Source organism: Micrasema longulum, unplaced genomic scaffold (assembly GCF_059751315.1).
Source record: "Micrasema longulum isolate JH-2025_06_02 unplaced genomic scaffold, ASM5975131v1 h1tg000345l, whole genome shotgun sequence".
In the NCBI taxonomy this organism is placed as follows: Eukaryota; Metazoa; Arthropoda; class Insecta; order Trichoptera; family Brachycentridae; genus Micrasema; species Micrasema longulum.
In genome coordinates this window covers 175,149-191,139 of record NW_028277548.1, presented here as the reverse complement: position 1 = coordinate 191,139, position 15,991 = coordinate 175,149, and the positions used below count along the sequence as shown (strand labels likewise).

The following is a 15,991-nucleotide window of genomic DNA, read 5'->3' as shown; positions in this document are numbered from 1 at the left end:
TCTCTTTATATATATTTAGTAATACATAAAACTGTTATATTTAACTTCTATTATATATAGTAATACATAAAATTTTGAAACATTACACGTATAACACTTAAAAATATTATGTTTTCAAAATTGCTGTTTTGTTGAGAACAAAAGTGAAGCAATTATGTAAGATCAGGATGTTTCAAATATAAATACTTTCAATTTTTTATAAAACATTGGATATTTGTGAGAAATATTTAAAAAACTTTATACAAATTTATAAAAATTAATAATATTGACACTGGAAATAAAAAAGTTACCAAGCGAAGGCTAGCAACTTTAGATAAGACCCAATACGTAAACATTAATTCAAAATCATTTTCAGTAAATAAAATTCAGGTTGACATACTTCATACAAAGCAACAATGCCCTTTCATAAGCTATACAGGGTGTTCATTAAACCCTGTCACATCCGAAACTACGATGATAAGTATAAGCAAAAAGACATATTGGCATATTCAAATATTTTTTTAGAACAAATAAAATTTATAAAAATAAAATATCAAAGAAAACAAATGGTTGCTTACTTCTACAGGGGAGAAACGAGGAGGGGAGGGGGGAATCTGAAACTGCGCCGCACTTCCCTCACTCCTCCCCTGGAAAAGTGAGCAACCATTTGGTTTTTTTTTTAATTTTCATTGTTCTAAAATATTTTTTAGTATGCTCAATTGTCTTCTTGCCTATACTGATCACTATTGTTTCGGTTGTGACAGGGCTTAAAGAACATCCTGTTTAGGTTTGGACATACCAAAAATAATGTTTTTACTATTTCTCCCTATATTAATCGTATTTACTGACATGATCATTCCTTGTCTCTTGAAAAAATAGTACAAATAATATTTTACCTTTGTTATATGCTGTGTCTATCGCGTTTGCAAAGAAGGCGATCCACTCCGGGGATCCTGCCTACAGTAATATTAGGTAGCCTCCTCCCAAGCCAAGGGTAGACATCTTTTATAACTGAAGCCAAATGTAACAGGAAAGCCTTGGTTTTCCAAAGTGATTATGAACTAGTTTGAGACATTCTCCGTATGCAGAATGCGCATTGGGCACTGCTGCAATGGTTCTAATCTGTTCAGAATCCATGTCCGGAACTCTGCCATTTGCGAATGTCAATTTGACGAGGAAGATTTAAACCATGTTTTTTTTGGATGCCCCATACATGATATTTCATTCCCTATTATATTGTAAATATCTAGTTATACATTATGTTAAGCTGTAAATATTTTATATTATTATATGTTTTTATTATATTAAATACTTACTTGTATATTACTAACGCATATGTAAATATGTAAAAATCAAAAAACTCGACACTGGCCAGAACACCCGAGTTGAGAGGTGAAAAGGCCATGAAAAAACGAAGAACAAGAAGAATGCTCTGTCTATGATACAAACGCAAATGTCAGAATTCAGAATATGTCAAAAAATCCGAGCGTTGTGTATTTTGCCGGTCTTCGTATAAATTCAAGTTTGTTAGAGTCATATTTGTATAAATGTTGTAAGATTTGATCATTTGACATTTTTATCGAGTATCAAAAATGCCCACTCTCGAAGGAAGCGAAATTGATATCGTATTCGTAAGTACAGTTTTAATATATTATCCGAGCACTTGTACAACCAAACGTCGTATAAACGTTTAGATATTTTCATTTTAATATAATGTTTTCTCTCTTTACGATAAGCTAGTCCAGAAAATACACATCGTTACAATATGCTCGATTAAGTCAAAACTGTCAGATTTTTTCAGAAATAAAAATATTAACCCAGGTCTAACTATTCAATTAGATTTAGTACTTTGAAGTTTTAAAACTCAAACAAATGTTTATTTTCAGAACGAAGATGATTTACCATATGAAGAAGAAATTTTAAGGAACCCATTTTCGGTGAAGCATTGGTTGAGGTATATCGAGCATAAGAAAGGTGCTCCCAAAAATGCAATCAATATGATTTATGAGAGGGCTCTCAAAGAACTCCCTGGCTCCTTCAAACTTTGGTACAACTACCTTAAATTGAGACGTACCCAAATGAAGGGAAAGTGTATAACAGACCCCGATTATGATGAACTAAACAGTGTTTTTGAAAGGTCTCTAGTTTTCATGTACAAAATGCCCAGAATATGGATGGATTATTGTGTCTTCCTCACTAATCAGTGTCGTATAACTACAACTCGTAAAGCTTTCGATCGAGCTCTGAGAGCTTTACCTATAACTCAGCATCATAGAATATGGCCTCTCTATTTAGAGTTTTTACGAAAGCATAATGTTCATGAGACTGCAGTAAGAGTTTTCAGAAGATACCTCAAGTTATGTCCCGAAAATGCAGAAGAATACATTGAATACCTTATATCGATCGATAGATTAGATGATGCTGCCGTGAAACTCGCCCAAATTGTTGACAATGAAAACTTTCAATCCAAGCATGGAAAATCAAATCATCAGTTGTGGAATGAATTATGTGAACTTATTTCTAAAAACCCTGACAAAGTGCATACCTTAAATGTGGATGCTATAATAAGAGGAGGATTGAGAAGGTACACTGATCAGTTGGGACATTTGTGGAACTCCCTCGCAGATTATTATGTTAGAAGCGGTTTGTTCGATAGAGCTAGAGATATATACGAAGAAGCTATACAAACAGTGACTACTGTGAGAGACTTTACTCAGGTGTTTGATGCTTATGCGCAGTTTGAAGAATTGAGTTTGAATAAGAGAATGCAAGAAGTTGCTAAAAACCCAATACCCACAGAAGATGAAGAAATAGATTTAGAACTGAGATTATCTCGCTTCGAATATTTGATGGAAAGAAGATTACTGCTTCTTAATTCAGTTCTCCTTAGACAAAATCCACACAATGTCCCTGAATGGCATAAAAGAGTTAAATTACATGAAGGTAATCCCCATGAAATAATCAACACTTATACAGAAGCTGTTCAGACTGTAGACCCAAAGTTGTCAGTAGGAAAACTTTTTACATTGTGGGTATCTTTTGCCAAATTCTATGAAGAAAATGATCAAATTGAAGATGCTCGACTCGTTTTCGATAAAGCGACTCAAGTAGCTTATATTAAAGTGGATGATTTAGCTTCAGTGTGGTGTGAATGGGCTGAAATGGAAATACGCCATGAAAACTACGAAGAAGCTCTAAAATTAATGCATAAAGCTACAGTTCTACCCAGTAGAAAAGTAGCTTATCATGATGATACAGAAACTGTTCAAATGAGACTTTATAAATCCCTTAAAGTTTGGTCAATGTATGCTGACTTGGAGGAAAGCTTTGGTACCTATAAATCATGTAAAGCTGTTTATGATCATATTATAGATTTGAAAATAGCTACCCCACAAATTATCATAAACTACGGACTGTTTTTGGAAGAGCATAATTATTATGAAGAAGCATTCAGAGCCTATGAGAAAGGAATAGCACAGTTTAAGTGGCCTAATGTTTATGACATTTGGAATACCTATTTGACAAAATTTTTAAAACGATATGGTGGCACAAAACTAGAACGAGCTAGAGATTTGTTCGAGCAGTGTTTAGAGAACTGTCCTCCTGAATTTGCTAAAACATTATATTTACTTTATGCAAAACTAGAAGAGGAACATGGTTTAGCAAGACATGCCATGGCAGTATACGAGAGAGCCGCTAGTAGTGTTCCTCCACAAGAAATGTTTGAAATGTTTAATATCTATATTAAGAAAGCTGCTGAAATTTACGGAGTTCCTAAAACACGTCAAATATATGAGAAGGCTATTGAAGTATTGCAAGAAAACCAATCAAGAGAAATGTGCCAAAGGTTTGCCGAAATGGAAACAAAATTAGGAGAAATTGATAGAGCAAGAGCTATATACGCTCATTGTAGCCAAATGTGTGATCCCAGAGTTACTAATGAGTTTTGGCAAACATGGAAAGAGTTTGAAGTTAGGCATGGAAATGAAGAAACGATGCGAGAAATGCTAAGAATAAAACGTAGTGTGCAAGCTACGTTCAATACTCAAGTAAACATGATGTCTGCGCAGATGTTGAGTTCTGCTAGTCAATCAGCAGGTACTATAGCTGACTTGGCACCTGGTGCTAAAGACGGCATGCGAATGTTAGAAGCGAAGGCTGCTGAAATGATTACTCCAAATTCGGCACCCAAAGGTGGAAACATTATGTTTGTAAGAGGAGAAACCCAGGGACAAGACAGAGATGGCACTGATACAACGAGAGTTATAAATCCAGATGAAATAGATATTGATGATGATGATGATAACGAAGAGTCTGATGATAGCGCCGATGAAGTGCCGATTGAAAAACAAGTTGTGCCCACCAAAGTGTTTGGTAGTCTGGCTCAGTCAAAGGATACTGAATAAAAATATGGATTGTAGTGCTTTCTGGTTTAAAATAAATGTTCTTTTCAAACTCGGTTTTTATTTCCTTAATTTTTTCTAGCTTGTTAGCCCTGCAAAAATATCGTCGTGATTGTAGAATGACGAATGTGCGAAAAATGCAGCATCTTCTTTCCTTTATATTTGATCTTGAAAAAGTTTTATTAAGGCTTTATATTCCAGGTTTGAAAAAAAAAATATATATGCAGGTAACTAAACCCAAGTATCAAATAATATACTTATCAAATTGTGACTTAGTGTCAAAAAAAAATTTAACTGCTCTCATGTAAAGTTGAAGAAAATCACATGCGTCGTTATACGATCATGACAATATTATCTCTTTTTATTCCTGTACTTAAAGTTTCTCACTTTTATGTTTTGATCAAAACTCATGTCATAATCTATATACGAGGGCGGATTGAAAATGAAACTACCTAAGTAGGAAAAAAACGTTTTTTTTTTTCAAAAACCATTTATTTCTCAACATAGTCTCCTTTTACTTCGACACACTTAGTAAGACAATATTCCAACTTTTTTATACCATCTGAATAATACGATTTCGGGAACCTCTCAAAATACGCGTTAGTTTCGGTAATCACTTTTTCGTTTGAGCTGAATCTTTTTCCTGCGAGCCATTTTTTCAAGTTTAGAAACAGGAAAAAGTCACTAGGAGCTAAATCTGGACTATAAGGTGGATGATCAACCAATTCGAAGTGTATTTCACGTCATTTAAGCATCGTATCTAATGCTGTGTGAACCAGTGCATTGTCTTGAAGAAAGAGCACTTTTTTCTTCTTTAAATGTGGTCGTTTTTCCTTGATTGCATCATTCAATTGATCCAATAATGCACGATAATACTTTCCTGTGATTGTGGATCCTATTTCAAGATAATCGATGAGCAATATTCCGAGTGCATCCCAAAATAGTGGCCATAACCTTGCCAGCCGATTTCACTGCATTTGCCTTCTTCGGAGAGCTTCCACCCATTGTTTCGATTGATTTTTGGTTTCAGGTGTATAGTGGTGCACCCACGTTTCATCAACAGTTATTAATCGACGCCAAAAATCAACAGGATTACGCTTTATCATGTCCAAACACTACTGTGAAGTGGTCTCTCGAACTCGTTTTTGTTCGACGCTGAGCAAACCCGGCACCCATCTTGCCGATATCTTTTTCATATGCAAATGTTCATGCAAAATGTTCACGTTCATATGAGATGTTTACCATTTCAAAAATCTCACGCAACTTCACTCGGCGATCATTCATAACTATATTGAGGATTTTCTTGATATTTTCTTCAATAACCACCTCTTTTGGCCTTCCTGTTGATGGTATTGTTGCAGTGCTTGTTCAGCCGCATTTGAATTCAGCAATCCAATATTTTACCATGTAATCTGACGGAACAGACTCACCGTAATGTTTATCAAGCTTTTCTTTTGTCTCTTTTGCCGTTTTCCCTTTCAAATAATGGTGTTTAATCACTGCACGAAATTCGCTTTTTCCATTTTTCAAGAAACACAAAAGTTGTTTACTCCAATCGGCTACAACAAATAAACTAATCGATGAATTTGGGTGACATTTTAACACCTGCTGTTTGACAGATCGCAATTTGGAAAAAATAAATCTTTTTTGTGTTTGTGCTGCCATCTAGCGCTAGGTAGCTTCATTATCAATCCGCCCTCGTATATAAAAGGCAATGTTCGAATGGTTGTCCTCGATGGACTCGATAACTACCGGATCGATTTACGTGTGGTTTTCAGATAAATGTACATCTTTACCGCGAGGAGTTTTATAGCTCATAAAATCTTCAATTTAATAAATACAAAAAAAGTTAGGAGCGTAAATGTTTTTTTTATCCATGTAAAAAAAAAATGGATGTTATTTTTTGTGTATAAAAAAGTTTGTTTTTGAATGTTTACAAGCAACATTCGTGTTTTTATGGATCCCAATCAGATTGTCATTGAATTCCTTATAATTTCTACCCATTTATTTCTTTTTACTGGATTTTAAAAAATAATATCAACTGACATTCGATACATTTTTGAAAATCGCATTCCTAACTAAAGTACATCCCCGAGCAGATTTTGACATTTGTTAAAAGAATTCTATATTTTAAAATGAATTATTTTATGTTTTAGAATTCAAACAAAAAAAAGTACTTAGGTACCTACTTAAATTCAATATTAATTTGAATATCTACAATTTATAGATTTGGAATTCAATCATAAACAAATACGTAGGTACCTACTTACCAATGAAAAGTTTCAACATATTTTTTACGTTTATCCGAACGGTTTTCTCTAAATATTTTTTAGTAAAGTTTTCTATGTACACTTAATTATGTTTAATCTTAAGAGGAAATGCGGTTTGACTTTTCTTCATACAAACGTATTCACGTATTTTCTCTCTGAATTGTGGCATTAGAGAAATGTTTTTTTTTCAATAACAACAAATTATCACGCCGTTTTCCCGTAAGGGTACGGAGAGAGGGTAGAACGTCATATCACTCTATCTTTGCATTCAGATCTCGCTTCCTCTACATTCATAGATCTTTTCATGCACGCGCGCCGATTATTCAGACTTTTGCCATTTCTATCTTTAAGTATTTGTTGGATTTGGTCATGCAATGTCTTTCTCGGTCTTCCTCTATTTCTGCATCCATGAACATTCGCATTGTAAATATTTTTAGCCGTACTTTTATTATCCATTCGCTCTACATTTCCAAACCAACGCAGAGCTCTTTTTTTACACATTATATATATTTACAATTGATGTGTATTGTTTAGTTTTCAAAAAAATGGTTTATTATGGGAACTAGAACCATTAAAACCCATGAAAAGGCAAAGTTTTATCTGCAGTCTTCGGGGGCACGGCACACAGTGTACAAATATAACTATTTTTGAAAAACGCAAAACATATCGATACAGAAAAGTTTATTCTGATACTCTGTCTTAAAAAATAACAAAATCGGTTCAGTTTTGAGGTGCGGAAAATGGTAAAGCAAAACGTCAATTGTGTATATTCTAACAAAAGGTCGGACATGCAGTTGTCTTTTTCGCACAGTATTGGGGAGGCATCTGCGAGACAGTGACAGGAAAACAATGTTCGAATACCTATTTATCAAAATTCTCTGTCTTTACGATACAAAAATAATAATGTATATGTACATATCTAATTTGGACTAAGTATGTACAATTGATATCAAACTTTCGATTGTGTTCATTTAATCTATTTAGCAAGTACTCAAATCTAGCAATAGCAAAGCATTGCCGGGTTCAACTTATTATAAATAAATTTAAGTTTTTATTATTATTACAAGTTTCTGTGAAGCCTTGTCTTTTTTAAAATAATTAAATATGTGCCTTTATCTTCACACTTTCTTAAAATCATCAGATAAATCAGTGATGCCAGTGTACTTACAATATATTGCAAATAAATAATTTGCTGGATTTCTTCTGCCATATACGCAAATGAAAAATGTCTCACGGGAAAACCACTTTATTCAATTTTCTCAAGAGTTACAGTGCTTAAAAGAAAAAAAACATATAATATATACAACATAATAAGAATTCATTCACAATGACATCTTATTTTTTCATATCAGTGTACATAGTTCCATATAATATAATTTTAATATTTCGATTTTATGTCAAAGAAAGATCTTTAAAGACAATCAAACATATTTATAGACCGATTATATGATACCCCTAGGCGGAGTGATGAAATGTAAGGAATTAGAATATTGAGGAGAAGATGTGTGATTATTTATTAAGTTGACATCATTATGAACTCCGCCAAACATAATAAGTTCTCCCTTACCCCTAACAAGTGTGTACATAATGAATTCTTCTGGCGCTCCCCTAATTTCCTCTTCACGAGGACACATCCAGGAAACAGAAGAATAATCATTGTCATTCAAAACTGAAGATATATCCAAAACATGTATGGCCAATGTGTTTCGGCATATTTTTTTGGTAACCGGTGTAACAACTAGAATGTTTTCTTGTCTCAGGCGCAATTCTCGTCTTGTACCTGCAAGGTGTTCCAGAGCAGCTATTCTCCTTGGGTTTAATAGATGATGGGGAAGTGGTGCAGGGGTATCACAGGAAAAAGCAGCCATTTTGTATTTGTCTGCATCATTCAATTTACGTACAATTTTGGCCCCACTCGGCATGAACTAAAAAAAGTATATATTTAAACATACCATACATATGTATAAAAAATAAATACTCACAAAAAGGAAAGATTTTTTATTAAAATGCAAAGGACTAAAAAATGCTTAATGTACGTATTGCGGATTGGCTTTCCTATGTGATATTGTTACTTGTGACTACATTCTAAAGCAAAAAAAGTTTTTTAACTTTGAAATGGGAAAGCTTCAATACAATATTTGTTTACTATCACTCCAATGGCCTGTGTCACCGAGCTTGCAGATTACTCTTTCTTTTTTAAAACAAACATCTCATGATTAACCTTAATATTTTAATTTAGAAGCCATTTTATTTTTATTGTAAATTACTGTGTTAGAAAATGGAAAGCAAGTTGTGAGCAGGGTCTGTACTTTAGACCTGATCCTACACCCGAGACAATACTCGGAGTCCATAACACATCTCAACCCATAATATGTTTCTGTATCCTGCCAAAAATGAACAGCTGCACAAGTGTAATTTTTATAGACTGATTCTAGTTTTTTATACCCTTTTGCTGTACAAAATCCTTTTGAAAAAAACCATTTACCCTTTTTCCTGTATTTTTTTCCCCGAGTCTTTTTGAGAAAATACGACTATTTGGAAGAACCTCTTCATCGGGATTACTGTTGTTTGCGTTAGGTTTGGTTTCGCAAATTTCAATGCTTTTAGAAATGGTTCCATTGTGTTGATCTTCGTCATGGCTCCCTTTTAATCTACTGTTGCTATCGGTCCAATTCATTCCACTAGGACCAGGTTCCTTGAGTGCATCATTATGAGCCTGGTTCTGGTTTTCTAATTGTATAGTATTATTTGTTCGTCTGTGAGGCAATGAGCCTCTCTGCCCATTAACATTATTATCTCTGTCTAATGGTCGTCGTACATTCTGTTCTACGCGTTGAGATAAAGAATTAGTGGTAGCTCTCTGTTCCGCTGTTGCCATCCTTACAGCTGAAGTAACGGGATGTTTGCCTCCATTTTGATTGCGACTAAGACTAACAATTTTGTCTCCAACCTGAAATATGTAAGATTATCAACAATATTTTTAGTTTGTCAAAGTCTCTGTACACAAGTACTTGATTTTACGCCTAAGGGGGTTATGGAGGAAACCGAAAGTCTGGGCTTTTACAAGGCCTATGACCTATTTATTAAATAGTTTAAATGATCGCTTTATTTTTTTAATTTATTTAACTTTTTGTACATAATGTTAATTGTACATTGCCAAATGACAATTTCTTCCAACCAACCAATAAAGTAAAAGATTTTTTTTTATAATTCAAGTTACAAAACATATTCAATAGAAAATTAAGATAAAAAAGCTAAATATATAAAAAAAATATAAATAAATGTATTTGTATATAAATTACCTTAAATCAATACTATTATTAAATGGAAAAAATGAAAAAAGAGGAAAGAAGGAGGGATTAAGGAAGAGAAAGTAGATGTTTCTTCAGACGCAATTAACACAAAAATGTAGTAACATCTTTGATGGTGGATGGGAGATGATTCCACAGTCGAGCCACATGGACACTATATGAGTGAGAGAAGAAATAGGAATTGTGGATGGGTAGTAAGAGAGTGCTTTGAGAATGAAAACGAAAAGGTAAACCAGCGTTGATCAGCGTTGAAATTTTTCACACAGGTATATAGGAGCGTTAGGCCTATGATGTACATTGAACAGAAGTAAGAGGGAGTGATAGTCTCTCCGCTGTCTAATTTTGAGCCATTTCAATTGCCTACGATATTCAAAAATGTGGTCATATTTCCTAAGACCAAAAATATAACTTATTCTGAAGTCGTTCAAGTTTACACAATGTGTAACATTTATTTATTTAACTTTTTGTACATTGCAGGCTTATTTCCAAATGGCAATTTCTTCCAACAAACCAATAAAATTAAAGGTGTTATTTATATCATCTTAGTTTCAAAACATATGGAAAGAAAAAAAAAATATTCATCATGCTATCTTTACTTAAAAATCCATATTTCTTACATTTTTCCATGTGTCAGAGAGTAAAAGTATCTACTGTACAGCATCTCTGTTAAAACCACGTCTGAAGAAACATCTCTTTTCTCTTCCTTAATCTCTCCCCCTTTCCTCTTTTTCCTTCTCGTCATTAAGTAATGGTATTGATTTAAGGTAATTTATATGCAAATACCGTTATTCTTATATATCTTTGGCTTTTTTTTTTTTTATTGAATATGTTTTGTAACTTGAATTATAAAAATAAAACTTTTATTTTATTGGTTGGTTGGAAGAAATTTTCATTTGGCAATAAGCCCACAAATAAACAATTGACATTATATACCAAAAGTTAAATAAAAAATAAAAGAGTTTAAACCTTAGTTGATATGGGTTAAATTCTACTGAATTATTTAACTTACTATGAATGCCTTTTTATTTGATTATAATGTTTTATAACTTCATATTCGCAGCTAAGAGAAGAGTATTTATTAATATTAATCTTTTTTAAAACAGAGGAAAGGTGATCTACGGTCCTGGGAATGTGGGGCACTTTCGACGTTTGCACACTCGTCTTTACGAGTAACTTTTTACGTGAATATTGGCAGATAAGTGTAGAAAACAAATGTCATACATTATTGTTGTAGGCGCGGCGCCTACATATGTTACCGGGACCATAGTAATTTTGACAATCCATGCCTACTATAATGAATTCCAGTAAATTATTGAAGCTCCGATATTTAACTACTGTATTTTTCGGACCATAAAATGCACTATTATGCTCTAAAAATTCAACCAAAAATTGAGGTGTGTCTTATGGTCCGATGCGCCTTATCGTCCACAAAATACGGCATATTATAAAGTACAATTTAAATTGATTTATAATAACAGTAATAAACTTAAAACCTCAATATTTCAATCTCTACTGTGTATTATTTTGTAACCCGCAAATTGACCATTTTGAGTTTTTAATGTGTTTTGTCAATGTATATTATTATCATATTTTTAGTTTCAATGAAAGAAAAAAAATGTTTTGCAATTAGTTAATTTTACTTAACATCTTTTTTGAAGTATAATATCATTTGCGCATTTTTACAAAAACCGGAAAACATTTAAAAAATAAATATGCACACCACTTTTTTTAAAAATCAGTCTATTTTTAGATTTATCAAAAAATATCTCTAAATCCTTATCCTGTAAAATCGCGTTTTGTGGATTACAATGATATTATATGTAGGAAATTCCGATTAAAAAATGTTTGTTTTTTGCAGATTCAATATTTTGGTGCTGCCTAAATGATATGATAAGCTATGCCATCTTTATAAGTAAGACAGTATATAAGTACAAACCTTGACTGCGGGATGACACCAGATATTTCCAGCAGACCATTCCTTATTTTTGACTGTTAATTCAAACCATTTCCAGACGGATCCCTCCATTTTGAGAATCCAAGCATCACTATACACACACTTATTTTGAAGAGCCTGAACACCCCCTAGGATCATCAGACTATCATCATTCAATAAGATCAGCGACTGGCCATACCTCGGGCATGGCTTAGGATCAGCTGTCGGTTGCTTCTTCCAACAGAATGTTTTAAGATCGAGAATCCAAACTTCGTTGGAGCACTGCAATCGAGACTGCTGAGTCGGTTTATAGAGACCTCCAAAGACAATCATACTGTCATCTTTGATCATGGCTGAATGTCCCGCCATAGGAGGTGGGTTGTCAGTTGAATTCATTAGGATCCATCGATTCGTTTTGATATTATAAAAGTGAATTTCATTGAACATTGTCCAGTCCTGATAATGTTGAGATAAAGACGGATATGTCCAACCGCCAAATAAAATCAACGAGTCTTGATAACAGATCAAAGATGCATACGCTTTTGGTGTGGGGTATGCTCCCATTGTCAGAGGTCTTATCCATTGTCTTTTAGACAAATCAAAACGCCATAAATCATTAAAAGCTGTAGAATTAGTTGTACATCCACCAAATATGAACATCGAATTTTTATGAACACACGCCGCGTGGGAGAAACGTTTAGTAATAGATGGTGCCATATCAACAGGGGTAATATTTCTCCACCTTATGTTGAATTCTGATATAGCTCTGTACAAATCATTTGAAGTTTTTCGCATGACATCTGAAAATTAAACATTGTTAGATCTTACGGTACATAACGTTGCCAAATAAATACGTAATTTTATAAAGGATAATCTTACTTTTGGTCAAAATGTACCATCTCTTAGAAACACACATACAATCTTGTAAATCTTTATAGGGTGGTAAAAACCCAAGAATAAACTCGAGCACTTCATCGGGAAGGTCATCAATGGTATTTTGCAAAGATTCGAATTGAACAGAATTATCAGGTTTCTCCATGATTGCTTATTCTCACACAGTTGTCATATTTATTTATTTTATTAATATAAAATTATTATTTTTTAAAAGGGTGAGAAAACAAACGTCACTCGATATTATTTAACAACACATTGTAACATTTTTTCAATGTTGCCACAAGTGAAAATAACAATATGAAAACATTTTTGTTTAAATTTGACATATCCATTACGTTTTGAGCAGCCTAATATTACATAGTCTATGCTTTAACACCTTACAGTGAAATTGAAATATTGTCAGTTTTCTATGCCAATTCTTTATTTGCCGGGAATATTTAATTTTGTGTTTTTAATAATCAAAATATGCAATAACAATCAAATTATTCAATAATTTACTTCAATTTATATAATTTTGAACCGTTATAAATTATAAATTATCACGTTTTACAACCTTTCAACTTTTTCCTAGTTTTTGTATGACAGATAACCTTCAAAGAACTGTCAGATTCATAAAATTAAATTTAAAAATCTAATAAATAAAACGAAATACAAATAATTGCTTGAAGTATTTAATCATGTCGCTAATGGCCCAAATTAGTCCTTTTATTGGTAAAGTTCAGTCGTGGCGCCAATTCGTTACATACCGGGATATCAATATAACAACATCACAAAAGGTAATTGTTATGTTTTACGAATTTTATTTTTTTATTTTTATGTATCTCGTGAGGTGATTTAAATTTTTTTTAAAACTAACTTATGCCTGTTTTTCCCCTTTCTGTATATTTTGGCAATTTGTTTTAGCTTTACTTTTAGTTTAATTATAAAAATTTACCAAATTTTTAAAGTGTCCTAGGTATCTACATCAGATGTCATGTTATGATTAGGGTTGCCACCCTTCTGGGTTTTACCCGAAGTCTACGGGTCTGAATGGTGTATATCCGGGCTGCACGTTAATATCCCAGATCTCCAGATCAGATGGAGTTGATTGTAAAGATTAATTCATTCATTTAAAAAACTGAGCAAGAAAAGATGGTAATAAAATCACATAGGTACAAATAAAAAAATGGTTTTAAAAGTCAATCTGGTCCTAGCAGAACTGTTCAAGTTGTATTGTAATTGAAATTTATTCCAACAGAGAGGGAAAACATTTTAAAGAAGGTAATATGGAAGTTTAGGCATTTACAGGACTTATGATATGACACTGGCTGGTTTAAGTTGCCACTTTATACACCGTAACATTCACCATCTATTTCCATAACTCTTCCAACTGTTGACTTTGGTGAAGTAAAAAAGCTTAAACCCTCATTGATTTGATTCCCTTCTAAAAAATGTTTTCCTTCTTGTTACAAAAAATTTCAACCTTAATAACTCCCTGGGGGGTTAAATACAACCTTGTCAACAAAAATTTAGACATACTCAAAATATTGTATTGTAATTTATAATACTTATTCCATTTATGTTACATAAATTATTCCTCCAACTATTAACCCATTCCCCGCGTTCAAAATTAACGTATTTTATTTATTAGTTTTTACACTTATTCTGTTAGTGACCATGAATTTATTACCTCTATACTTCATGAATAAGCGTTGAACCTTTTTAATAATAAATTACTCACGCATACTGTGAGCACCGCATACTAGTGCTGTCGTAGGCGCTCACAGACATATTGCACCTTTAAAGACCTTTAAAACCGTTTCTAAACGAAAATACAAAATTTTACACAGGAGCTCAAATAAAAAAAATGCTAGGCTTTTTTGCCATAGAATTTAAGATAATGGTGCTTTGAGCCATATTTTGGGGTCATAATGATAGATATTTATTTATACTATAACATCAAATTCAGATTTTTTTTTTTTAAAATAGAACATTTAAAATTAAATTCATGAAAAATTTAGTTTAGTAACGGTTTTGTCTTTAAAGCTGCGATATGTGAGCACCGCGGTGAATGAGTTAATCTTTTATTTAATAATTTTGGGATATGAATTGATATAAGGAATTTAATATCATCTTATTACGGTTATTTGGAATTATGTAAGTTATGATTATGAAATGATCCACGATTAAGATAATTTACATGAAATTTATTTTTAACTGAATTTACAACGGTAAAAATAATTTTACAATCAAGGGCTGTGCGATTAAACGTCACATATTACTTTAGGGCTGTTGGCGTGGAAAAGAGAATGGTCTCTCTTGTGCTCTCCTTTTATAGAATTTTGTCAGCGCCCTCTGTTTCGGCCTTGCATATTGTATGATGTTCAGGCATGGCACTATTAAAATACCGATTTTCCCAATATCTTTGGGCCTTCTCTTTTTAAAAGCTGGCAGCCCTAGCTGTGATCCGTATCACCCATCCCCCCGGTTTATCAGATCAATTTATTTCCATCTTTCATCAGTAAGTGTTATTATAATAGCATGCTCATTTATTTTCTAGGTGGTAATATGGAGTGTCGGTGTGATGGGTGTGAGTGTAGTGGTGGTAGGATTCCTGGCAAAGTATCTCGCCCGCCGCCGCACACCAAACATACCCAACCCCCAACTTAGGAAAATCCTCAGTAAAAGACTTAGAGCTTCGGGAATTCGAAGTCCTAATGGTACAATATTTTTTCTGTATTGCATTTGATTACATCAAAATCGGAACTAAATACTAAATATCTCCCAAGTACCCTGTTGATTATTTATTATCAATGGACTGGCACTTGAAATGTAGTATTTCATGTTCTTTCTATGTCATGTATTTATACTAAATTTTAAATGCATAGCCCGACACACTATTGTATACAAATAGAATCAATCAAGTTAGTTTGGTATGTAATGATGTTGTTCAGTCGAGTCTTTTAGTTAAAAATTATAATACTTGTTATGTTTACATTTCAATGTGTTGTTCTAAAAGAGCCAATAAAACACTTATGCGAAAGAATTTAAATAAAATAAAATAAAGTGGCATTAAAGATTTACAGATCACCATTCTGAGATGGATTGTGTGAAGTACCTTTATTTCTAGTGGTCTTAGAATACCCGTGATCACTAAAAAATTAATGTCTAAAGTATTATATGTAGTTATTCTGTTTTTTTTTTCAGATTTAATTTCAGTGT

At 32.9% G+C, this 15,991-nt stretch overlaps 2 protein-coding genes across 2 annotated transcripts; one reads left to right on the top strand and one right to left on the bottom strand.

The window, feature by feature from the left end:
* Positions 1 to 1,440: 1,440 nt before the first annotated feature.
* Positions 1,441 to 4,434, top strand: fand (Pre-mRNA-splicing factor SYF1 fand). Its single transcript, XM_088225351.1, has 2 exons — positions 1,441 to 1,610; positions 1,866 to 4,434. Exons 1-2 carry the CDS (start codon positions 1,572 to 1,574, stop codon positions 4,383 to 4,385), a joined length of 2,559 nt encoding a protein of 852 aa, XP_088081477.1. The 5' UTR covers positions 1,441 to 1,571; the 3' UTR covers positions 4,386 to 4,434.
* Positions 4,435 to 7,882: 3,448 nt separating this feature from the next.
* LOC148282273 (F-box only protein 42-like) lies at positions 7,883 to 13,072 on the bottom strand. Its single transcript, XM_088225350.1, has 4 exons — positions 12,776 to 13,072; positions 11,900 to 12,696; positions 9,138 to 9,602; positions 7,883 to 8,577 (listed from the first exon to the last, which is right to left on the bottom strand). Exons 1-4 carry the CDS (start codon positions 12,933 to 12,935, stop codon positions 8,095 to 8,097), a joined length of 1,905 nt encoding a protein of 634 aa, XP_088081476.1. The 5' UTR covers positions 12,936 to 13,072; the 3' UTR covers positions 7,883 to 8,094.
* Between the last annotated feature and the right edge of the window lie 2,919 nt (positions 13,073 to 15,991).